The sequence below is a fragment of the Polistes dominula genome, unplaced genomic scaffold, assembly GCF_049000335.1.
Source record: "Polistes dominula isolate Pdom_NZ unplaced genomic scaffold, Pdom_raw_medaka contig_75, whole genome shotgun sequence".
Lineage (NCBI taxonomy): Eukaryota > Metazoa > Arthropoda > Insecta > Hymenoptera > Vespidae > Polistes > Polistes dominula.
Window position 1 is genome coordinate 2,709,565 of NW_028301003.1, and position 27,655 is coordinate 2,737,219.

General features: G+C 33.3%; 2 protein-coding genes across 16 annotated transcripts in view; both read left to right on the top strand.

Annotated features, from left to right (window-relative positions):
* Kdm3 (Lysine demethylase 3) overlaps window positions 1–27,655 on the top strand; it is a 209,532-nt gene that overhangs the window by 159,174 nt on the left and 22,703 nt on the right. For all 15 annotated transcript variants that reach the window (XM_089173882.1, XM_089173883.1, XM_089173878.1 and 12 more), the window contains one exon: window positions 22,240–22,384. In XM_089173882.1, the coding sequence (XP_089030008.1) occupies window positions 22,240–22,384 (145 nt within the window). The remainder of the gene's footprint in view (window positions 1–22,239; window positions 22,385–27,655) is intronic.
* Window positions 1,567–3,838, top strand: LOC149032148 (uncharacterized). Its single transcript, XM_089173892.1, has one exon. The coding sequence runs from the start codon at window positions 3,260–3,262 to the stop codon at window positions 3,734–3,736; it is 477 nt and encodes a 158-aa protein (XP_089030018.1). The 5' UTR covers window positions 1,567–3,259; the 3' UTR covers window positions 3,737–3,838.

The following is a 27,655-nucleotide window of genomic DNA, read 5'->3' on the forward strand; positions in this document are numbered from 1 at the left end:
CTGACCGATATTTCTAAGCCCCAAATAGACTTTTCTCTTTTGTGAAGACAACTTGAATGAATACTATAAAAAATATTCAAAAGAAAATCCTGAATATTTAAAAGAATAAATTACAGCATATTGATTTGCTTTTTTTTTGATCTAAGATAAACACAATCTAAAATCCCAAAAGTTTGTTTTCATAAAGATTAAACTTATCAAGTTAATTACTTAAGAAAATAATCATAATCATTTGATTCCTGTAAACGTAAATAGAAATAAATCTAATCGAATAAAATAATCCTAAGAATGATAGGAAGAAAACAGGTTGCTCTTGAATCGATCGGTAAAGGTAAAGACACTCGGCATCAAAGTTGGCTTGTCTCGAAGTACGAAGTTGTACGAGGTCAAAGAGAGAGAGAGAGAGAGAAAGAGAGAGAGTGGTATGAAAACTTCCAAGCGTGTATTCAGTCAGAGACATAGCTCACAGTAGTTTCCCGTTAGGAAAAAAAAATATAAACGATTCTAGTATGATGAATAAATCCATGTTCTTGCGAAATTGTCAAGTTCTACGTACCATCAAAACATCGAAACGTGTGTGTTGAAACTTTTCGATGTTATCACAAGAACGACTAGGATTATTATACGTGCGTGCAACTCCCACGTTTATATCTACGACTATATTTGCGATTAAAATCACTTGATACCTAGTTAAAGCATTGCCCGTGGAAAACAATCATTTCCCCAGTGTTACACAACCTACTCCTAAGAAATTCAACTCAAAGAGAATTCTAGAAAGAGATACAGATCACAATGTACATTAGTATTACAGTAATAACATGTAAATCTGATTTCATGGAAAAGATGTACCAGTTGATCGGGAGTTACAAACAGTCTCAGGTTTTCCCGTTCTAGCTTGAGTAAAAGGGATCAAGGCCAAAGGTAGAAATCCGTAGGAGTGGATACCAATGAGTGAATGGTACCCAATGATCTTTGGTTACCAATAGGAGAGATAAGGGCGGGGGTTTCAATAGAAACGAGAAAAAGGACAAATGTTGAAAAGATAAAAAAACCGGAGCACTTCAAGCAACGATGTGTATGTAGGCTTAGGTACAAACAGGCTAGCAAGCCTGTGAGTAGGTAATGCAAGGCAAGGCACAGTACAGGGAACAGCCAAGCAAGCAAGCGGGCACACGCGCGAGCACGTGTGCGTGAATGCACAGGGAATTTTTTTGTGCCAACCAGCAGGCAGAACGCAGAGGAGAGTGCAGAATACAGGGCCGGGAGTAATCGTGCCTCGACCGTTCGTTCGTTCGTTGGTTCGCTCGTTCGCCTCGGTCACGGGTGGTGATGGTTGTGTGGTTGGAATGGTAGTGGGGGGGGAGAGCTGCATCGCTGTTCGGGGTCGGAGTCGGAGCAAACGAATGAGAGTGAGCAAGTGAGACAGGGATAGTGAAAAGCTGGCGTCAGCGACGGCGGAGTCGAAGCGGATCGTGAAGCGGGTGGGAGAGAAGAACGGGTCGTTTGGGTGTCGGCGGTGGGTAGATTGTCAATAGTGGGGGTAGTCTGGCTCGAGTAACGAAGGGTGGGGGGCAATTCTCCTGACTACCGCAGTAGAGTAGCGGCCTTCGACGCGATCTGATCTTGGTTCTCTTCGAGAAAGTGTGCGCCCGCGCACGCACTCCAAACACACACAGGACACACACAACTATACACTTACTTTATATATATCAAATATATATATATATTTAAAGTCGTCCTACTCTCCCCTAAATACGGTGCTGCGCCGAGAACTTAACGCACTGCGCAGGCTACTTTTCTCTTCTATCTATCTCAGTTTTTTACCCGTTCGTCTCATCATCTCGACCATAATGCCGGGCCTTTCTCTTTGTATACTATTTCATACCAACCAAAATTCTGGATATTCTCTATCCAACAAAGACAAATAAACTGGGTGGTTTCCTACTGGGGTTGGTCAATGTGTAAATTGGAAGACTAGTCAGGATTCTTTCGGGGGTTCTTTAATCTACCCAACCGACCTTTTAATCTTGGACATCTCTGGATTTACAGTGTATCAGTGAACCAGTTCCTTATTTTTTTTTTAAGTTAATACACTATAATTAGTGTTTTGTGCAAAATTGCATAGATACTCTATTAATTACTCAACTTTGTCATAGTATCTTGAAGATACAATTATCTTTATTATTCGTTGTTGTTGTCTGACACCTAGGGGTGTCGCCAGCAAGACAAGGGGTTGCTTTTTTTACGTGTACGTGTGGAATTACAAAAAAGGTTGATCGAGGAAGAAAAGTAAAGAAGGAAGTAGTGCATGGTTCGTGGCGCGAAAGGAAAAAACAAGAAGAGAGAGAGAGAAGTCAAGTTGGTGAGACACTGAGGGTGACAAGGGAAAAAGAGAGTACACCGTGTATGTGTATTATTTGTGTGTATGTATGTAAGAGGGAGGGAGAGAGAGAGAGAGAGAGAGAAAGAAGCCAGGGGAGATCGACCATTGTTCGTCGGTCGATCGACACTAGCAGGAACCGCTTCGTACCAACTCGGCAATCTTCGTGTCTTATCGTCATCGCGTATAGCTCTCTTCTCTCCTGCTGCATGCCGTGCAGATTTCTCGACGTGTCGCCGCACGCAGTAGTAAGCGCGGATGGGTCAGCCCCGGTGAGAAGAGCTCGGTTTTACTGTGTGCACGGTGTTCGCATCATTCTTGGATTGATTTACTCAACAGTGTTTAAGGGATACACATTACTAACCCCCATACACCAATTGTCTTAGTTAATTATCCTATTTAATTGGAGGTGTCAACTTTAAGAGGGTTTTCTTTTTTTATTCTGATCTTCTTATTGGTGTCCCTCCTTTTGTGTGTCCCAAACCACCCCAGGCTCTACCTTTTGTGTTGAACCCATGTGTGCGCGATATTGAGGCATGTAAATTAAGGAAGAATCTAATAATTATTATTATTATTATTATTAGAATAGTGTTTAATATGATAACAACTCGAGACGGTTCAGTTTAGAAGCCGTCTCGAGAGGATGAACCTTCGCAGTAACGCGTAGAGTATTGTGATTCGTACGATGATTACGAAGAGTGTTAAGAAGGTGTCGGTGAAGATTACGAAGAAGACGAGGAACGGGTTAACTATTAAAGTGACGAGAAAGAACAGTGATCAAAGATTTGGAGCAACTGCATCAGCAGTAGCAATAGCAGCTAAAGCTAAAGCTACGATTAAAACGAACAAAACGGAAAAGATAGAATACGTTAAAGCAGCATGCCACCGGTGTTAGGAGGTGCGGCAATGGCGGTCCTTCCGGTAAGCCCGCAGACGGCTACGCAGGGTAACCCGCACCACCATCACGGTCATCACGTACACCAAGGGCAAACGCAGGTTTTGATCGCGGCCGCCGGCGCAGGCACGCAGGCTCAGCCGCAGCTGCTTTATCAACCTTATAATCTGATGCCGGCGACTGGTTCGCCGTCGCATCAACCACCCTTTCAACAACATCATCACCAATATCAGCAACATCATCATCAACAGCAACAACAGCAAGCCCAACAACAACAAGCCCAACAACAGCAAACCCAACAGCAGCAACAAGCTCAACAGCAACATTCACCACCTCCACCAACTCAACAGCATCAACAGCATCAACAGCATCAGCAACATCATCCAGGTGCCGCCCAACAACAGACCAGTTTTCTACCTAACGACGTTGGAAACGTAACTACCGCTGCCTTGGCCTTGTAAGTTCTTTTTATCCCTAAAACCAAAACTTATCTTTCCCATACGGTGAGAAAATTCACTTCGTTAAGATTATCACTAAATAACCTCCTTCTGTGTCGTGCATAAGTGTGCGTATGTATATTCTACGTCTACACTTTAAAACATCGAGCTTGGACAACTCCCGTTCAGCATTTTTTCTTAACCTTGACTCAAGGTCGTTATTATTACTTGCTCCAATTTTTAGTTTTCTACAAAACAAAACAAAAATGATCAGATCGACAGGTTTTCAAAGTATTTAAATGAATTCTTCTAAAAAAAAGAAAAAACTTTGCTATCAAGGTCGACCATTCTCTCGGAATAGGCTTAAATATATTTGAAGTGTTCTTTTGTTTTATTTTTTAGCGCACCTGTCATCCAAAAGACATTCTTTTTCAAAGCTCGTTAACACTCAACGTACAGATACGCGTATTGAATTTTTTTGTTCTTTCTTTCCTGCGGATATTCATAACTCTAAGCGATACGTTAGCGATCTCGTCGTTCCAACGTAAGTGGACACCTTTACGTGGTCAGAATGAGTCGTAGCACACAGCCGAGACTGGATCTTCGCAAAACTGGTTTTCTTCTTGGGTAAAGGTTGCGCAACTGGTCTGGTCTCTCTCTCTCTCTCTCTCTCAATCTTTTTATTTCTCATTCTTTCATGAATACTTTAATCGTCTGAAATTCGTTCGAGATTAATCCTCACCTGTCCTTGTCGTCAGTTTCAATGAAATTGTTCAATTGTGTACGACACAATTCTACTATGGAATTTGACGATTTCATTTAAGAATAAAAAAAGAAAATAAAAGAATTGAATCTTCTGTAAAGTCAGATAAGATTTGAAAAAATGAGAAGTTCGGAAAGATCGTCGCGTTACCCTTGGTAATAAGTTAGAAGTTACGACAAGTATTACCATAAATATGATAATCGTATTCGGAAATCGACCTCCATTTCAACTAACCGCACCGTATTTATGATAATTTTGATCGTAGATAAGTCCCAATACTTGGTTAGATCTACTACTGCTGCTGCTGTTATTGCTGTCTTTCTTTGACGTATCATGAAATACTGCTGCCCCTTTCGAAAAACGGAACCAAATTTAACGATCTCCAATATGCTGACTTGACTACTACTTTATCCCCGTTCAATATCATCTCGTTCTTGTTGAGTAGGTTTCTTTTTTTAATCATAAGAAAAGAAAAAAAAGTTAACCCAATAAAGAGAAAGCAAATAATTCTGACGTTTGTGCACTTGTAAGAAACAAGTTTTCTAGCTAATCGATACGAACTAGGTAATATTTTTCGTCAGAGTAGACGAACGAAATGTTAAACTGGTCCAACAACTAAATTATTCTCAAATATCTCATTTGAAACCAGAAAAAAAAAAATTAAACCTCCAATCCATCCAGTTTCTCGGTTAGCCAAGATTATGTAAAAACATATCAATTGTGAAAGCTTTCGAAGAAATTAGCAAATCGTAAGAATTATGTATCACGTGATATATCAACAAAAAACATAGTTCAACTAATTAGAAATGTAATACTGAACGATAAATCCTCAAAAAAAAAAACCATTTTTAAATGTCTTCTTGGTGTTCCTTTAAAAACTTAGAAACCTTCCCACATCTTTCAGCAAAACAATTTTCTATCCTTTTCTTTTCTGCTCAAAAGCGGAAGGAAGTAACAGAAAAAAGAAGATAAAATACTAGCATAACCTATAAGGATCTATATCTATATAATGGTTAGACCCTTGGGAAATGTAACAATGCGGTTAATCGGGCGCCTTGGCTCTTCGGAAAGCAACAAACCCTTTCCCCTCTTCCTCTTCCATTATTGGGGTGTCTACTATTGGGTCTAAGGAAGGAACTACAACTATAGTTATAGGCTATTGGTATTGGCTAGCTGAGTGGGGATCATAGGATATAGAATCTAAGTATGGAATAGGGTCTGGTTTATGGGGTGGAGTCTAGTTTATGAGGTGGGGTGTATTCCTGCCTGTACTGATGCTCGAGTTCTCTGGGTCTGATAGGAGGGTCTTGAAAAAACTTTTCGAACTCCAAGAATCGTTCTATCTCTCTCACTCACTCTCTTTTGCTCCTCCTCCCTTTTGTTAAGTTGGGTTCAGGTAGACAGAGAGAGAAATAACCAAAGTCCGCCACATTCTATGGAAACACAAAGGCTGTGCTGGTCCCTTTTGTTATCCAACAGGGTTTCTACCTGCTCTCTCTCTCCCTCTCTTTTTCTTTTTGTTGCCTTACCGGTGTGGCTCACGGGAACAATGTAACGTTCCAGCGAATAAAATCGGGATGTTGAGCAACGAAAGAGGGTGGAAATAAAAGAAAAAAAAAATGGTACGTGATATATATCAAAAAAGATGAACGTATAATTTCGCAGGGACAAGTTTGAAAGGAGATTGACTGATTCTCTTTATACACTTCTCTGTTCGACGAGGTCGTTCAAGGTCGTTTATCGAGTTAATCGTTCTTGCAGATCAGTTTGTGTGTGTGCTGATACCATCTCTTTGAGTATTTTAGATCGATCAATGAGCTCTACAGTTATAAACTCTTTCAAATATATCTTTTTAATGACAGATTATCCAATATTTCAATCAATGTATTCGACAATAACCATTAAAGTTATTTTTTTAATTACATTTACGTAAATTTTAAAGATTATTATTAATTGTATAGATTTTTTAGGGGTTAATAGTGTTTTTTTTTAATTATTTTGTTTATTATTTATCATTGGTTACGTGATTACAAATAAATGTGACAAATGTTTCTACATTTTCAATGAAATTAGATTCTTTAAAGTATTGCAAATATATCGATAAAAATATATTCTTATCAATATTATCTATAAAATTATTGGACCTCATTTTATCGTATTTTGATGCGATAAGACCACGCAAATTTCAAATGTAACAAAAAAAAGAAAAAAGGAAAATATAAAACGAGAGAAATAAGCCAACAGTGTTGTTCGTTTTATTGGCTCGTCAAAGATACTTTTCAACACTGTAGAACAGTCGGTAACTGAGCTTCAAGATTGAGAGAAAGAAAGAAAGAAAGAAAGAAAGAAAAAGAGAGAGAGAGTTTATATTCGCAAAGCGCCCCTCATAAAGAGCGTTTATTTATGTACGTCGACGTCGTTGCCGCCATTTGCCGACGGACGTAAGCCTCGAGATTCAATCTTTGTCATAGACTACACAACGATCTTCTTCCGTCTAAATAAAATAAAATATAAATTAAATTAAATAAAAAATAAACCTTCTTTTATATTTTTATTTATAAATAAAATTTATATAAAACAAACATTTAAATTTAAAATATAAAATTGAATCAAAACAATTTCTTCAAATAAAAAGATAAACAAGAACTCTAAATTCTGTAATTAAAAAAATCCCCGAAGATTTGCGAAATGGTCGACAGGCGGCGCAACGTGTCTACTCACCGCCATTTGTTCGAACGGTGCTTTCTTGCAATTTTCCCAACGGCCCCGCGGAATTATTTGCAAGAATTGTGAGAAAGAGATAGGAAAAACTGAAAGAAGGAAGGAAAGAAAGAAAGAAAGAAAGAGCAAGAAAAAAAAAGAAAGAAAGAGAAAGACGAGACTCCGGGGTTAGTCTCGAGCCTTGCAAATGGCTTCGCCGGTATATATCTGCTCGGTCATTGCGGTCGGCTTCTCTTTCTCGATTTATTGCCCTTCTCTCCTCCTCCTCCTCCTCCTCTCCCTCTCTTTCCCTCTCCTCTTACCTCTCCCTTCTTCTTCTTCTTCTTCTTCCTTGCTTCTCTTTCTCTCCTCTTTCTTCTCTGGGAGCAGCGCTGAATCACAACCGCAAATATCCTCCTCCGGTAACTGGCTCTACCGGTTGCCGTCGCTATGTCGTGTCTCTTCGAGTCAAGAAGAAACGAAAGAAAGAGAGAGAGAGAGAGAGAGAGAGAAGGAAGTAGATATTTGCACGCTAGAAAGAGAGATAAAATTGAAGGTGTATAGTAAATGGTACTGGTTGTAGTAGTAGGACTCTGGTTTGGTTGTATAGTTCGTAGTAATATTGGTTGTTTTTTTTTTGGGTATGATCAAAATTTTAGGAATAGTATTTTTTCATTGGGTCTAGGGTTTCTTGGTATTATTGGGGTATTGGGTTTCCTGATTTATGTTCAGATTTTATTAATTGCAATATATGTTAGGTCATGGTTGACATTTTGGGAATACTATTATAATCTAATAATTTCAATTACTATTAAAGTAAGATTATGAAATATTAATAATGATATAGTAATTTCTAGTACTGTCTAATGGGTATATATCTTAGTAATGGTTATTGTAGTAATAAATTGTAATGGTATCTGTAATAATTTATGTTAGTAATGGTGGGAAGAAAGTTGTACATATTTTTTTTGTCTACAATCATCGAGTTGCACGCAACGTGGCTGACTCTAGAACTAATGCTAAGACTAAAACTAAGACTAAGAGACGAGAACAAGGAGAACGACAAACGAAGATACGAAGACGACGAAGACGGGGCCACGATCTAGGTCAATAGAGAGGTTTCTCTCGCTTTGTCCTCCGTACGTATCTTTCCCTTGCGTAATCTATGAATTCATTAACGCGCGCCGGATCAAGCTCTACCATTGGTTAGTTGATTTCGTTGAAATCTGCGTAACCCAAAGAATTTTAACCTCACTCACTTGACTGTCAACTGTTTCTTCGATTGTTTCCACTACTTTATTGTTTTCCACGAAAATCAACGATAACAAACGAATGCTAAATGTTTAAAACATAACTTTAAATCGTTCTTAACATTTGAAAATAAATTTACAAAAAAAAAAAAATACATTGATATTGAAAATGAAATTAAAAAAGAAACAAATTGACGATTATATTTTGAAATGTATTTTATACGAAAGTAATCAAAATAAATAAATCAACGAACCGGAGTTGAACGTTTAAATAACGTTGCGAACGTTAAACTCCGTACTCTGATACAAAATGGCGGCCGGTACTTTCTCTAACGGCTCTTGGGGTCTCTCTCTCTTTTGATATTAATCGGCGCGTTACGCGACTAGTATCTTCTTCTTCTTTTTCTTATTTTATTTCTTCCTCTTCTACTTCTACTTGTTTGCTCGACTACCACGTGCATGCACGAACGTAATTTGTGCTGTTTTACTGTTCTTGCTTAGTTCCGTAGATCTCTAAACATGTGAAAGTAATTATCCACTTCGCGTTGATCGTTTTAAGAATTCACGCGCACATTTAATACAATCTACCATATTTGCACACACGTTCACATTATTCATATGAACAAAAATATACATTTTAAATATTCACACGTATATTTTATACTATGTATGTGTGCAGTTTTCTCAACATAAATTCTAGAGAGACCAAACCACGACCTAGGAACAGTCACTGAACGGATCTTCTTCGTTTCCTTCTCGTGTAATTACTGAGAGTAAAACAGAGAGAGATAGAAAAAGAGAGAAAACGTTACTTGATTCTCGTACCATCTGCCTGTCTTCTCACACACACACATACATATACATTTATATAGAAATATATGGTATCTGTCGACTCTCGAAACGTCGGCCTCGTGACTCGAGTCCGAAGGTCGAAGAAGTCATCTCTTTCTATCTCTTTCTACCTATCAGTCCTATGTGTGTCTCAATATGTATTTGTATCGTATGTCTATCATTTGCTCTCACATTCCTCACGCGAATATTTTCTTATCCGTCTCATCGTTCCGCATAAAAATTGATATCACTCTGTTTTTTTTTTTTTTTATTTATTTCTTATTATTTTTATCTTATCACTGTTATCAGTAGTGAGAGAGAGAGAGAGAGAGAGTTGCAGTGGGTCGTTGCGTTATCGCAAAAAATGTTTCTTACCCCTTTCCCTTCTTCCTCCCCCCACTTCATTTTCATCTTCTTCTTCTTCTTCTTCTTCTTTTCCATATCGGCTATCTTCAAACACACATCCGACTAAATAAAGCAACGTCCAATGTTGGTAACGTTGCTGCGTTGAGTTAAGTTGGGTTCGGTGTAGTTGGGTTGGTTGGTTGGTTGGTTGGTTGGGTTTAAGAGAAAAATAAAAGCCGGTTTATACGCGTTCTCCTCCAACTCGTACGACGGACTCGTCGTATATATAACGAGAAGTCCGGCTTATCGTGAAACTCTCTTATAGCAATGCCATTGAAGAAACGGGTCATAAAACCGCTGTAGGCTGAGAACGTTTCAATGTGTAGTATACGTTTTCAGTGTTACACATGCACGCATTCATGCATACACATAATGTTTAGTTTATCTATCCTTATTATTCTTATTCTTATTACTTCCCCTACTTCTTTTTTCTTCTTTTTCTTTGTATTCATCTGCTTCCTCTTCATATTTTTTGGTTTTGCATTTTTCTTTATTCGCATTACTTCAAACTTACACATAGTTACGTGTTTATCTGTTGCAACATATTTTCTTATGTTTATTTGATCAACTTTAAATTATATAATTATGTAATATGTTTGTATGATTTATATTAATTTTTTTAATTGATTAAAACTTTAGTTTAAGTAACCTAACCTAAGAAAAAAAAACAAAAAAATGAGAGACCTCTTATTTTGTTTCATTAATTCGATCAACTTCAAATTATATAATCGTATAACACATTGGTATAATTTTTATTAATATTATTAATTACCTAAAACTATTCTTTAGATAACCTAACCTAAAAAACAAAAATTCAAAAATCCCCTATACTATCTATTTTTATCTAAAAGTTTATATATATATATATATATATATATATATATACAATCAAATGATATTTACATTTATTTATTAATTGTTTTCTCCAATTTATTTATTTAATTTAATTTAATTTTATGGCTACTGTGTGGGTATGCAAATGTGTTAGTGTGTTTTTTTATTAAGATGCAGATTAGCAAGGGGATATTCCAAATGCGAAATTATTTAACTCGGTGATCTGGTTTGGGATCTAAGCCAAGTTGGATTTCTCTGTCTTTCATCTTCCTCCTCGAATTCCTTGCGATCCGTGCGAGCAGTAAAATGTTAGGTTAACAGGTATGAGATAGTGTGCGTTTAAAACGAGTTACGACTATACCCAATTACACATACCATAGTAAAATCCTTTTCTCTTTCTCTTTCTAATAAAACACATACGAGTTTTATTTTCATTTCATTATTAACTTCATTTTTATTTCTTTTCTTTTCTTTTCTTTATTTTATTTTTTTTTCTATAGTCTCGCGTGATATTTTTACATCTTATCTTTGTTTATCTTACAGCCATACTTTTAAACTTTTTTTTAAATATATTTATTTATTTTTATCTCAAATATATTATCTGTAATTAATATATGATTTCAGTTAAACACGTGAACATCGTATTCAATTGTTTTCTAATTTCAAAATGGCCGACATTTTCCAACACATTCAAAATCTTAATATCTTAATATCTTAAATATGTTTGTTCAGTACACAGGAAGACATTTTTTTTCTTTTGGTTCTATTTCGAACAATTATCATCGTGAGTATTACAAAAACCTGACGAAAACAAAGTATATGTCTCTCGATAAATTTACAACGTTCCAACACTGTCTGAAAGACAATAGGAATATTGTTCACACGTATTTACATGTGCGTATGTATGTATATATGAAAGAAAGAGAGTGAGATGAGTGGGTATGTAAATGTATACCAACTTCATACTTAAGATGAACAATAAAAGTCTCCTTTTATTCTTAACGATTTCACACAAACTAACATAAATATTTAATTTAATACTTCATACTGTGTGATATTATACAGTGTATGAAAATTCGTAGAAATTTTAACATCAAACTTTGCAAATAACATTATAAATATTTGATAAACATACGTCCCTAAAGTATTACAATGTTTCCTAACTAGTTTGTAATTAAAGTTTTAATTTATATTGCATAATTTACTGTATAAGTCAATAACTAACACTTTCTCTACCACGTGCTTTTACTTTTTGGTACAACTTGGAAATTTATTTTCAAGGAAATACAATTTATTTCTATTCTAATACAATGAATATTTCATGAGTTTGCATTTATTCATTCAAATGAACAACAATCTGTGATTATTCATTTTTTTTATTTTTATTTCACATACTATCAGCAATAAATCGTAGATTGTTTGAAAATTTAAACGTGATATAATTTATTTATGTAAATAACAATTCTCTTAGTACCATATATATATATATATATTCGTCTGTCTCTTTCTGACTAGTTCATACTTTGCATTTGTTAACCGCGTGTCATTTTCGACCGTCAACGATATTCTTGTCGTCGTTTGGCGACGTTTGCCTTACGCAAGTAGTCTCTTCTTTCATCGTGCGTTACAACCAACGAAAGATAAGTAAAATCCAAAGTCGAACAAACAATCTCTCTCTGTCTCTTTTTTTCTGTATTTGCGTATTTTCATAATTTTCATAAATAAATAAATAAATCGATTGCAATAATCTAACACGCAACATATGAATATCAATTTGATGAACAATTTTCTTTTATATATTTTTTTTTATCTTACAGGGTTAACTAATTTGCCTAAAAACTATTGCAATTATTTATTTAAAGTCTAACAAATTATATTGCAATTTTTTTTTTAAATAAAAATGTTTTTTTCACCGTGTTTTACATGTTTTAAGCATTGAGAGCGTTATTCTAAGATTCAATTGGAAACAATATGGCGGCACTAGACACCGATGAACCAATTGGTCATTCAATTGACCAATCACAATCAACCTGTTAAAGTTACAGGAATAATGAGTCAAAAGATGGTTCATATTGGAATAAAATATTTCACATAATCTTTACGATAAATTCATAAATGATAAAATAAATATAAAAATGATTAAAAGTGGTTAAGAATATCAAATTAAATTGCATAAATCTTCTTTCTCTTTCTCTAAAGTTTGTCTTTGTCGTTTCGCGTTACTGTGCCCATCGCGATTTGGTGAATAATGTGCATCCATTCTCCGATTGGATTGCAGCCAAGTGCGTGTTTACGGAAATCTCGGGGAAAAGGGAACGAAACGATAAGAAGAAAAGCAAAAGGAGGAAGAATAACCAAGACAAAGTATAAAACAAACATGGAAAAAGAGAAAGAGAGGGTCTTCTATTTGAGGATTACTTACTGTTGTTGTTCAACAGTTGCATGCAACCGAGGAGATAGCAAATATATTGTTTGACAAAAGAAAAAAAAAAAAAGAAAATGAAGAGACAGACATCAAATTATCGACAAAGTTCAAAGATTTTATTTACCGACTGCAGATAAAAATAAAAATTCAAATTGAGCCTAATTTTGTCATGAAAATATTACATTTTTTTATTTTTAAATATAACCAAAGCTACCAAAAAACAAACATAACATAGAATTTGATACAATTTGAATCAGTCAAACATTCAATTCAAAATTGTCGTCTGTCGATACAAACGGTTTCTTTTTTTTTTAATATTTTTTTCACAACGTTTCAAATTCACTTAGGTTCTTTTCTAACTTCTTTCTTCATCCCTCCCTCCCCCCACCCATACCATTTAATTTCTGGTGCGTACTCTTATTTCCAAGGACTCTTATTCGCGTCAGAAGAAGAGAAGAACTTGGCTTCCCGGAAGCCATGCTCATTCCACGCGCTTTCGTAAACCGGACCGACTTAGAAACGATTAGGACTATTTTTAAAGACCGTATTCTCTCCTTCTCTCTCATCTAACGTTATACTACCAACCAATGCACGCCATGTTTAAAACCAGCTTAAACTCACGCGTCTTGCCACGAGTTGCTTCCGAACGAGTTCGCTAACCTGCTATTTCTCGTTCTTTGATCTTTTATATTTGGGTTCAATCTTCCAATCATTTTTTATCTAATTAAATAATTAAAAATCAATGTTATATTTCTAATACATTTAATTCTATTCTTCTTTATTTAATTCATCACATTTATCCCACAATGTTTGCAACCATTTTACATTTGCAAGGAAACTTTCATTGAATTTTTCATTTGAATATAATATCTGAGAAAATTGTCAATTGTTTTTCTAAGAAAGTGAAATTAATTCTTTGAATATTTATATTAAAATATGTTTATGGTTAGGTTTTAATGAAAAATTTTGAGGTTATGAACGATTGTTTTGGTTTCAACATTAACCATGTAACTAACACGTATTTATTATTCCTATTTCCCGTCCTGAGAAATGTTCTATCGTTGATCGCAAGGTTAGTGACATTTACCGACTCGCTTTTATGCTTTCTACAAACTCTATGACGGTTTTACCGTGTTCGCAGAAACTCGTCTACCATTGCTGCTGCTGCCATAGCGAAAGTCATAAAAGCGTGACACGTTTCTATCTCTGTTTCTCTTACTCTCTTGTATTAACTTTATATATGTAGTGAATGTATATAACTATGAGAGAAAGACAAAAGTTTTCAAACGGTGACGTAGTCATACAAATGACACTTCCATTCATATTAGATCAATGCACTCTAAGTGTACACATACACACACACACACATATATATACTTTCATTTTCTATTTTTAATACTATCTTTTTTTCTAACACACATAACTCGTATTATTTACATTTTATTTCTATATGAATAATATAATATATTTCTTTTTCAATTGTTTTTGCTTTTATAAAATGTCCAAGGTCAAACATAGATAAATGAATAAATAAGTAAATATACGAATACATATGAATAATAATAATAATAAGTTGAAGAAGAAGAAGAAGAAGAAGAAGGAAGATATTAGATAACATAAAACTATGAAGAATTTATTATGCATTTACTCGCGATGACATCAATTGGCAGCATGTGAAGTATCTAATACAAATTCATTGGTATATAATTGTGTTGGTAGTAAATGAGCCACGTAGAACGTAATAAAATACCAGTTTTGTGCTCGTAAAAAATCTTCACCATCTCTTCTTTTTATCTATTTATCTATATATATATTTATTTATTCTATTCTTCTTTCTTTTTTTTTTCTTCCTATTTCTCTACCCACGTATTTCATGAGCTTAAATACACCTGGCTGAAGATAATAAAGCGGCAATTAAATTACCATTCGGTTCATCTTTGCGTAGGATCAAGAAAGTTTCCTCGTGTGCATCGATAAATATAAACTTAGAGAGTCGGTTATTTTTGCGTCACTCGGTAGACACGTGCCCGTTATATGCTCCATCTATATCTCTCTTTTCGAATCATACATATAATATGCACGTGTATTAAAGTTAATGTGTTTAGTATGTCCAACCTAACCTAAATGGTACATATCGGTAATGGATGGTAGTAGAATATGAAGGACTCATACATTTTTATTTGTATATATATATATATATATATATATATATATATATATATATATATATATATATATAGCGTTTATTTATCTTTCTTTCTTTCTTTTATTTTATCTTTGTCTGACGTGATCTATCTCCATCTTGGCGGTAAAATTACGTCACGTAGAAATCACGGTAATCATGCGGCCCCGATGATGGCGGCAGCAGCAGGTGCAGAAAGCGTAGTAATGCAAGTGCTAATTTGCCGTGCGAGAAACGCAAAGCCAGACCAATGCAAAAACTAAGGTTAGGAATGAAAAGAAAGACAGATAGAATCAATGTAAGAAATCATAGAAAAATAAAGAAAGACAGAGAGAGAGAGAGAGATAAATGAACGAATGGAAGAGCAAGTTTAGATTGATCGAAAACCGGCTGAAGTTGTTCTAACCTATAAATAGATATATATTCCGAAAGACTAGTCCAATTCCGTTTCATGTGATTATTACACTTGCTATTGCTTATCGGTCGATGTCCTCTCATTCTTATTATTATCACCTTTCTTGACGATTTATTGACATCGTTTCAAATTTGTTTAGTAACATGTTTTAAATGATGTTTTATTAATAATAATTCTTCGATGTTCATTCAAAATCAAGATGGCGGCGAATCTTCACTGTGATTCACGTAGTCAATTATATATTATATTAAATCAATACAACAATTCTAAAATAATATAAAAAATGAAATAAATGTAAAATAAAATGATATTAAAATAAAATTGAAATATCTTCACTGATTCACGTAGTCAATTATATAATATTTAATTAAATCAATACAACAACTAAGTCAAATAAATTTCATTTAGAAAATAATAGAAATATCTAACCTATCTCACGATCGTTTAAAATAAGATGGCGACGTGTCCAGATAGTTAGAAGGACGCCATGGTTATGGTTACGATTAGAAATATTTTCAGAAAATAACAAAAGATGGTGACTGCGAGTGAGAGAGAGTGAGAGGGGAATACAAAAGACGAGACTTTCAGCAAACAGAAGAGAATGATATAGATGGAAGGCCTTCGGGGTTTCTCGACGTTATTATTCGGTGGCAAGAGTCCGTTGGGTGTTCGTTCACCCGCAAATGCGTCTGGCAGAATCGGTAGACCGTTCCTCACTGAGAAAGAGAGAGAGAGAAAGAAAAAGGGAAAATAGGGAACACAAAGAGACTTGAGGAAGAATGAAGGAGCGTGAGACTGACAGGTGTTTGTCTCTGCGTTTGCTCTACTAGTTTGTAAGCGTGGGCCATTTTTAAACCAGCCACCCTGTATATATATATGTATATGTATACTATATATATATATATATTTATATGTGTATTCAACTCGAATCTCTTCTCTGACGCAAGAAAAACATTTTTTTTTCTTTTTGTTATTGTATCTTCTATCTCTCTCTCTCTCTTTCTTTCTATTTCAAGATTAAAGATAAATTGTGAGAACGACGATTAATATTAAACTAGAATTTAGATTGAATTTCTCTTGGATAGTTCATTGTTAACGTCCAATTCACAGATATATTTTATTATTTATTTATTTATGTAATATTGTTTGAACGACCAATTAGAAACTTATATAATTATGATTAGGTAAATCTTACTTATATATATTTAGAAACAATCTTAGAAATTAATTTTAAATGAATAAAATAAATGGAAATTGAAATAATGTTTATTACACAATTATATTTGTTAAATAACATACACACATGTTTTAATGTGTCTTGTATTAAACAAAGATACATATATGTGTCAATCATAAAGTAAATCTTACTTATATATAATAATTCTTCGATGTCCATTCGAAATCAAGATGGCGGCGAATCTTTACTGTGATTCACGTAGTTAATCATATAATATAATATTAAATCAATACAACAACTGTAAAATAATATAAATATATAATAATAAATATAAAAAATATAAATATAAAAAATAAAATAAATGTAAAATGAAATGATATTAAAATAAAATTGTAATATCTTCACTGATTCACGTAATCAATTATATATTATAGTAAATCAATACAACAACTCTAAAACTATATAAATATAAAAAATAAAATAAATGTAAAATGAAATTATATTAAATCAATAAAATAACTGTAAAATAAATTTATTTAGAAAATAATAGAAATATTTAACCTGGGAAATAATAAATATATAAAATAAAATTAATGAAAAATGAAATGATATTAAAATTAAATTGAAATAATATATTTATTACAATAATATTTGTTAAATAACATACACGTATGTTATACATATATGTGCCAATCAAAATATATACGTGATTGAATATTGAAAAGGATTTTCGAGATTGGTTAAATCTGTTAATCGAAATATCGAGAATATTGAAATACATTTCTCTCTTTCTCTCTTTAGAAAGAGTGAAAGAGTGAATAAAGTGAGACAAACAAAAGTGTTGGTAGATTAGAATAAACATGACTAGTAAATGGGTACGTAATACCGTCATTCAATTCACGTGTTGTAAACACTCGAATATTCCTCTTATCCCAGACGGATTTCAAGGAAACTATTCGAATATTATACATTTATTTCCTATATATATATATATATATATATATATATATAACATACGTAACCTTGTCCACCAAATATTACGGGTTGTATGTATGTTATGTTTTTATGTCAAGTTTTCTTTTTCATACCAAACGCTATAAGTGAGAAGAACCCCTCCCAAAAAAAAAATTGTAAATAATAATAATGAAAAGAAGTAGAAGGGGAAGGAGAAGACAGTGAGTGAGATGACGAAGGTCACGAAAAAAGAGAGACCGAAATAGGAAAGGAAGACTTAAACTGGTCGATGGCGCTACTTTGAAAAGGAAAAAGAAATAAATACTGAAGAAGAAGAAGAAGAAGACGAAGAAGAAGACGAAGAAGAAGAAGAAGAAGAAAAAGAAGAAGAAGAATAAAAGAAAAAGTAGTTTCTTCGTTGGCACAATAAGTAGTTGGGGGAGCTTGTCCGGTTTGTCCAGAGTTCTCTCTCTCTCTCTCTCTCTCTGACGCAAGTATACACACATATACACACATTCACAACCTCCCCTACAAAACTTTTATATCGAATACATAGTTTGTCAGATCTGGTTTTGCGAATAAAGTAGAAGAGTAAAAGAAAGAAAGGAAGGAGACTGAAGGTAGACCTGGACCCTGCTAGGAAGGATGCATAAGTCCTTTTTTGGTGATATTCGCCGTGTGTTCCTTCGAGTTATATCGAATGAGTGAGTGAGTGAGTTTTATCAAATGTGTTAGTGAATAACAGAAGTGTATATGTGTGTGTGTGTTTATTTCTTTTTGCTCTTTCTATCTTTCTCCGGTCAGTCCGGTCTGCTGCTGTAGAGCGACCGGATTTTTCAAAGGTTTACTCGCAGCCCGAACCTGTCCTTTTCCCATAGCAGACTGGTTTATCGACTGGCATGCATGCATGCATGCATGCATGCAATCCAACCAACCAACCAAGCACAGTTCTGCACAACGCAACAGTCTTAGGGGTCTGCTCGATTTCTGAACCAACCTCACACACACACACACACACACACTCATACTTGTTTTTATAGATTATCCCGTGAAGTTTGTTAAGAACAGTATAAGTATGTGTATGTTCATTCGTTTCTCGGTTATATGGTAGTATGTGTGCAGGTGTATGTATAAAAGGTTTATGTATTTGGGTATACGTGTGTGTTTGTATGGAAAAAAGAAAAAGAACAAAAATACGAAGGATAAGAAGAAGAGGCGTGTGGAATTCCTGTCCGGTTGGCCTTCGACCATCTTGACTGGCGATTAACCTTACTAAGGAAACCAGTCATTTTGTCCTGCTGGACGCATTTAGGGTCACGTTGACCCCATCCAATGTTAGTGTGTGTTTCATCCTGATATTTGAGAATTAGAAAGAGAGAGAGAGGATTACAAATAAATAAAATCACATATTTTCTATTTCTCTCATTCTGTTTTTTTTTTTTTTCTTTTTTTTTTTTTTTTTTTTTTTTTTAAAGAAAAGTTGGTTCACAAAGTGAAAAAAAAAAAACAACAACTTTGAAACTTCTACAAAGTTTCCTCTAAAATTGAAATCAATAAATTAGATTAAACCCTGACGTAACCTTGAGATATAAAAACTACTTTGAAGAAAAAAAAAAAGGAAGAAGAAACTAAACTGATAATAAATGTAATTATTTTAGAACTATATATAAATGTTAAGTATCAGACACTAAAAAAAGTAAACAAGTAATTATCGCAATATATAAATTACGTGACCATGCATAAAACAAAAGAAAAAATGTATTATTATCACACATATATAATCATTTAAACAAATAGAAAATAAAACAAAAATTAATAACACTTTATACATCAACAAAAAAGTATATATTAAATAATTATAAATAATATAAATAAAATATTTAATTATTATATTTAATTAACCAATTAATCATAATTTATTAATTCTAGACATAACATACATACACACACATATATTCATATACTACCACATCATTTTATGTATTAATTTAAACTGATATAAGTAATTTTTATTTTACGAAACTAAATCGAGATAAATTTAATACAATTACACTCATCTATTTATCTCTATCTCTTAATGCGTATAAAACCCACATATAATGTATGTATGTGTATATATGTGGAGATATGTAACGCAACGTTGGCAAAGTTCACCAACAGTTTTGACTTAGAAAAAAAAAACCTGAACAAACCACACTGACTCGCATAAGTTTCCTAGACATATATATACACACACACATATGTAATATACACAGACAACACATACATATACAAATGCACGAATACTAAAGCTAACTTCGAACTCCGGAAAGTGAGGTACGCTTTCTTGGAACGCGAAAGCCGATGTAACACAGAAGCGAAACAGTAACTCGCATTTGCGGAACGTGAAATCCTCTGTTTTTTCCCTTTCCACCCTCCCCTCCCCATTCCTCATCATCATCCTTCTTCTCTTCTTCTTCTTCTTCTTCTTCTTCATCCTCATCCTCATCTTCTTTCTCATTTCCTCTTGGATTATTTCCTCACGTATTCTCTGCACGCCCCCTCAGAACTCTTGCTTGCTTACCTGGTTGCTTTCTTGCATTCTATGATCGGTCATGAGAATCTTTCTCGCATAACAGGAAATAATGCGGTGAACGTGCATCTGTCTGACTGTCTGTCTGTTTGTCTGTCTGTCTCTCTACTTCTCTTCCTTAATGCAACAAAACTAGCGTGCGAATATTCTCTTTCACTTTTATCGAATAATATGAAGAAGAATCTTTATTATTGGATGAATCATATTATTTCTAAATCTTCTAGTTTTTTTTTTAGTTTTTTTTTTTAGAAGTAATAAGTATAGGAAATTGAAAGTGGGGGGGGGGTGTAGTATTTAAAAATGTAACTGTTACAATATGGCGGCGGTTAGGGTAACACTCTGAAAATAGTACGAATAAAATCATTAATTTCTTAATGAAAATTATTGGACTTTTATATTCTTTGTAAAAGAACAAAATATATGATAAGTTGATGTAAATAAATTGTTAAACAATATTTTATTAATGTTTGGAAAAAGTTAATAATTATTATAGTACATAAAAATTAAATGTCACAATGTTTGTCCACTAATAATTCCGAAATTACTGAACCGATTTCAATGAAATTTTTTTTTATTTTGTGTGATTTTTTTCAACTTAAAATATAGGATAATGTTTATCACGATTATTTTTATTATTTATTGCTAATTTAAAGATTTATTAATTAAAAGTTATGCAGATCTTTCAGTACTGTAAGTTTTCAATAGATGGTGGTGTATTACAATTCAATTATTTAGATATATTCACGTCGTAGGTTGTTTTTTCTCAGATTTACATATAACATCACTTAACCTTACTTTTTATATTTTTTTCTGTATTATTATTTTATGTATTAGATTGTAATTGTGGTATTATTTACTAAATAATTTAGAAATATATTAAAAATCAACATTTATTATTTAAAAGTTATCTAAGTAAGTTTCTAATAGATGGCAGTGTATTACAATTCAATTATTTCGATAAAACTAACCTTACTTTTTATATTATTACTATATAAAAATTAATAAAATCCAAAGATATTATTCGATAAAACAAAAATCCAATTACAGTAAATAATCAGAGTGAAATTAGAAGAAACAGATGACACATTAAACAATTCTTATCTTAACTCTTTCAGACAAAATAATCTGATTGTTCTAAATATTGTTTATTTATATTAAATCATCCTTTCCCTTTCTCTCCATCCACCCTACTCTTTTCTTATATTTTGCGCATGCGAATTACAACACACAAAGTAGACAAATTCATGAATAGTAGTCACGTTATGTGCTCACGTTATTTAGCTGTTATCACAGGACGAATTCCATGCGCGTGCATTTTAAAGTCCCGCAAGTAAGCAGACTGAAGGGGGAATAAGATAAACAACACTCGTCTTATTTCTTTCAAAAATGTATGAGTGTATACATATATATATATATATAAAATAAATTGCGCAAACGTTAATGAATGCTTATCTCTTTTCTCGCGCCCGTTAAAAAGTCTATAGACTTTTTTTTTTATTTACATCATCATCGTCATATGTGCTTGTTGTGTACATCATATATATATATATATATATATGTGTGTGTGTGTGTGTGTGTGTGTGTGTGTATATATGTGTATACGTTTGTGAAGACTACGTGTATTGAAACAAACGCGTACACTCATCACAGTGTGTTTCACATTTATTATCTCAACTATATTTCTTATAATAATACTGGGAAAATAATGAGAATGTAAAAACATGTTAGAACATTTGAAACAATAACATTATAGTTTGTTTATAATGTTCATTATTTTATTGTAAATATAATATTAAATCAAATGTATCGCGTTTAGTGGTTAAGTTAATTGAATTTTGTTCTTAAATATTCTGATACAATTGAATTCATGTATTTTTTGTTGTTTCTGTATTTAATTAACTAAACTTTTTGAATTATACTGGGTGGGACAAGAGTAATTATTTAGAAAACTAACAAAACTATCAATATGAAAACGTATCGAATACTAAACTGTCATTTGTTTTGATGTGTTTTTTTCAGGGAACGTCGGGATGCGGAAGTACGTGAATTAGAAAAACGCGAGCGTGAGTCGAAGATGGAACGAGAGAGGTTGGAAAAACAAAGGGCCGCCGAGCAAGCGGTTCACAAACATTTTGAAGAATCCCTTAGGTTGGCACAGCAAAAGGTGAGTTCTCAATGCCTACTCAATACCATCAACATTATGCGAATAAACTAACGATTCGTTTAAAAAAAACAACACAGTACTTAAAGTGGGGTAGTATTTAAAGGATTGTGTCAGGGTTGCGTCAGGATTTTTCTTATTACAATTTGGTAGGATAAAGTATTAAAAACATATCGTAATGTTTGAAATAATATGATAACATATAAGTTAGGAATTTATCATGAATCGGGTTTGATGACAACAGCAAGTTGCGTCATGGTCCAGTTAGTTAGCACAGTGCTTTTATTAAAATTCATTGGAATTGCTAATATCGTTATAACTCGGAAATAACCAAGTTAAGATGTTGATAACGAACGGCAAATAAATGAAATTATCTAAGGAAAATAAAAACCAACATGTATCATATTATATATATATATATATATTTCATACATGTATATTAAGCAAGATTTTGTTTTGCTCTAGAATTCGATAACCCCTAAAGAAAATGCGAGAATGATAACATTTCAACTTTAAACTGACGTTTGAAATACGCAATAGTATTGTATAGTAATCTTCTCAAATGTATTTAATCATTTTTCAACTAACATCGTCTATAACCAATCCACGTGTACAATTAACTTCACATATGTCTTCCAAAAATTCCTATTGATGAATTTATTAAACGACTATGACATCAAATACCGTCAATCACAATTAAAGGGAATATCAAACAAGTATGAAAGATTCAAACATCAAAACGTATTCAAATGATTCCAATAATCTACGTAGTCTGCAATTAATAAAAAAAAACACAAAAAAATTGTTAGACTCCTTCAAACTTGATGCAACCTTTTTAACTTTATCTTTTGTGAAATAAATCGATTTTAGGGGTGAATGAAAAAGACTCCTACCCCCAACCCTATTTCTTCTGTACATTAATCGAATAATCGATCCCTTTATAATTCCAAGTTATCCCCACTCTACCTATTTCTCCCCCACTTATTCTACCCTTGATCCCTTGAACGAATTGAAAAGTAACTGTAGTGTTGAATAAAAGGGGTTCCAATACGTTTGTACGACTGTATACATGTATGAATGTACGTGTATGTGTGTGTAGGTGGATCCCTAGAGAAAAAAAAAAGGAAATAGTAAAAAGAAAGAGTAATACTGAAGAGTTGCTTGTTATTAACCCGTTATACGTCACTGTACTCAGATCCTTTCACGACGAAGGGACCAAGAAACGATGGATGGGATAATTAGCGAAGGAAAAACGGCACACACACACACACACACATACGACCCGTTAAAACTCCTCGTTTCCTATTCGTTCTTTCAACATGAACAAAAGAGAGAAATAGTATGAGGAATAGGTAGATGAGTAGTTGTAGTAGTAGCAAATATAATTCATGATATTTGACGATGCGGTTATAATCTGTTAAACTTAACGCTCGTTAACGAGCAAGCCCCTCCATGATTTTTTAAATGCTTTATGATCAGAATAAAAGTTCCAACCCCATTTTCTTCCAACCTAACCTCGTCTCATATTTTATTTAACTTCATTTTCTTTCCTTTTTTCTTTTTTCAAATAAAAATTCGGAATGTCAGTTTTAATGTTTTTAATCTGAATGAATATTGCATAAAAGTCTGATTAAACTTTGTATATATTTTTAGGTTAGGTTAGGTTGTTTTCTTTTTGTCCGGAAATTTAATCTAATATTCTGAACTGCTCAATAAATGTTTGCGTGATCCTTTAAAATTTGGGATGGGTGTATTCTGTTAAAAGAAAAAAGGTCACACCAACTATTATGAGTTATCACATGTTTAGAAACAAAAAAAATAAGTGGGAAGATAAAAGAAAAGATTTTTGCACATTCCTTTTCTCAACCATAGAAAAACACACACACATATATATATATACACACACAGATATTGGTGTTAGGTTTCTTTTTTTCTTCCACGTGCGCTTTGGTTATGTTGACGCATTGTACCTGGAAAAGGGAAAAGAAGATATGGGTTGGGTTCTCAGATACTAGATACTACAATATATATATATATATATATAGGTTTAGTATTAATGGGGGCTAAAAGGAAGGGCTAAAGGTAGAAAAGTGGGGGATGGAGAGAGAGGTAATCGATGCATTCCAGCACCTGTCTTTTGTGCACGTTTCGTTTCTGACAGCCGGCCAAAACCTGCCTCTGACTGTGCGTGCACATACCACCGGGTGTTTCTTCTTTTCCTTCTCTCCCTTTTTCCTTCCCTTCCTTTCCCTTCCCTTTTCTTTATACATATACAATTGTCAATAGTTCTCAACCTACCCTTACTTTTCAATTCACAATACTAAGAATGAATTAAACCAATGTTTGATCAATGATTCCTAACACACAGAAGTCATTTGATTTTCTCAGAAAAATGTATTTTTTTTCTTTTTTTTTTTTTTTATATAAATACAAAAATACGATAGATTTAATCTTATTAAAGTTCGTTGATTCATACTTAGTGTGTACACTTGTCTCATCTTATCTCAATAATGAATTTCTAGGTACGTAATGTTAACTTTTCAAGTTGTTCGGGGGGAGGGGAGGGGGGGCAGGGTTTGCGTTTCTAATTCGAGGAATAGAAATTCTAATGGAAAGATAAGGAAGATAAAGATTTATATGAGTATTGAAGTTAATTGATGAGAAACCCTGTTTGATGGTTGACTCTCTTAGAGTTCGTAAACCTCTTGTAATGTTATAAAAGAAAAAGGTCCTTTCAAGTTATAACCAACCAAACCAGAAAATCTCTTCTCTTTTCCTACTACTATTATGTTTTTTCCCTACTCTTCTAAATTTTTAACATAAATATTTTCTTACGGAAAATGTCATTCTCAGTTTTCAGTTAGTTGATCTCCAACTCTCTACTAGGTTAGATACTTTTTGCTTACGGTTGTGTGATGTTGAAATGTTTCGGTATTAAACAGCAAAGATATTATACCGTTTGATTATTTTAAACCCAACTTTAAGATAACTTTGATAACGTTCTTATCGTTTAAAAATATCTTTTTGTTTTTTTTTTCTTGATAACCAAATCGAAATTGTGCGACATACGATTACCCGTTGATGCGTGAGCTTTCGATTCATTTGCTGATCATTTTTTTTTTTTTCATTATTTATTCTTGAATCAACTCATCAATTATCTGAAAACACCCACTCCAGTAATTAGTCTTGTTTGAATATCGTGTCTGTGTGTGTTTTTTAATTTTATTCATTATTATTATTATTACGTATACAAAAGTTGAAATTGATTTTGATATAAGATAATGCACCTCAAGTGAGTTTCGAATAAATAAAATTGTACTAAGAATCGAATTGTCAATCATGTTAGCAATTAAAAAAAGATGGATCCAACAAAATGTCAAGTATTTAAAACCAAAGATATTCTCGGTGAGTTCAATTATAGTTAATTAGTTTCATTTATTTTCATTTCCTAAGAGTATAATTAATGGTTACTTTATACAAAAACCCTAAAATAACCTATAAATTTACAGAAAAAAAAAGAAGGTCGTTGATGGTGTAAATGGCACGTGGAGTCATATTGATCCAAAAACTTTCTCGTTGTTGATGATTCGTTGAACTGCTGCTGTTTCTACGACATTCTGATTCTCCCCCTTTTTCCTCAGAATCCGTTTGCATCGAGCTCATCGTCAACCCTCGGTCACAAATATCCCCCTCTAACTGAAAACCTTTCTTTCTTCCATTTTTTTCTTTCTATATTTCTTTCCCAGTTTAAACAACGGGTTCGTCCTTTCCGCATGCACGCGCGTTTATAGTGGGTGAGCGCTCGCGCGCCTCCTAGGCGCCATTTGCAATGCAAAACTTGGCAGCACGAAGGTCATTAATTATGCACTCCACGCCGCGACGGGTACGCAACAATGGGCTCGACTGTTTTCGTTTCGTGCTAGGACATAAGAGAACACCCGACAACTATGACGACGACGACGACGATTACGGACTTTGCTTCGTTGTACTATGATACACTCCCCCTTTGTTTTTTTCTTTTTTTCTTTTACTTTTATATTACAACACAAAGTTTATATTACATTGTCTTATAACTTTTGTACATTTCAATATCGATTAATATTATTATTGTGATGATTTATTTAATCAGATATACATTCGGTTTATTTATACAATTGTTACCTAATTTCAATACAGTTCAACTGATCACAATCTTAGAATATTTTTGTTGTTGTAGACCGTTCCAATTGGTTGAGTCATTTCTTTTTCTTTTTTTTTTGTTAGGTTAGTTCAGGTAACCCAATTATACTCTAGGGTATACCCTAGTTTCAGATTATTTAACTAGATATATAAAAAACAAAACTTATACATCAACCGTTACTCATACCTCACGTTTCTCAGGTATAGGAATTTTGTCATGAGGATAAAATCCTTATTGTAAAATGTAAATCATCCTAATAATTCTAAATAACCCCACTATTCATCCCTCCCCTAGTGATTTCTTAGCGGAAAGTTGAGAATCTATGACATGCAGGTCAGGTAGTAAAAATAGGAAATAAAAATAATCATCATCACAATCGATACAATTTTGTCTACCTTTTTTTTTTTATTTATTTCAAAAGCACATCCCTTGAAATGAAATGAACCCAAAAAATGTATCAGATATAATGTAAAAATTCCTGAAAAAGAAAATGAAATGTATTCTTAACTATTTCTATAAAGAATCTCTTTTTGATATACTATTATTGTTCATGGATAAAGATCACAATGGAATAGAAATTCCACATCATGGAAAAATAGGGAACACAGGTAGACAAATTTTCTATTTTTCAAATTGTGATCCTCCCGACAAACGATCAATTTCTTTACAAATATCTTTTATCATTTATTTTTAGCTTTTATGTTGACCCACGTCTTAGGGGTAGTAACTTTAAGTAATCCTCATAGTCTGTCTGTCATTATGACTCATGTTGAAACCTTCAAAAACTGGTTTCTTCATTCCTTTTATTTATTTGAAAACCGCCAATATGATAGAACACTTCGTGACGAATCTTCTTTCATTCCATAACATCTTTTCATTTCCTTCCTTTTTTTAACTTCCAACTACGGTTTTTTAACCTACACACACATATACATCTTCAATAATTCCTAACTCAAAGTTAATTACCGAGTCTAATCTTCTCTCTCTCTCTCTTTCTCTTTCTCTTTCTGCTAAACCATGGTTGCTTTTTACGAGTATAACACGTCTCTCGTGACCAACAACACACCTCCTCTTATTTCTTTCCAACATCTCCT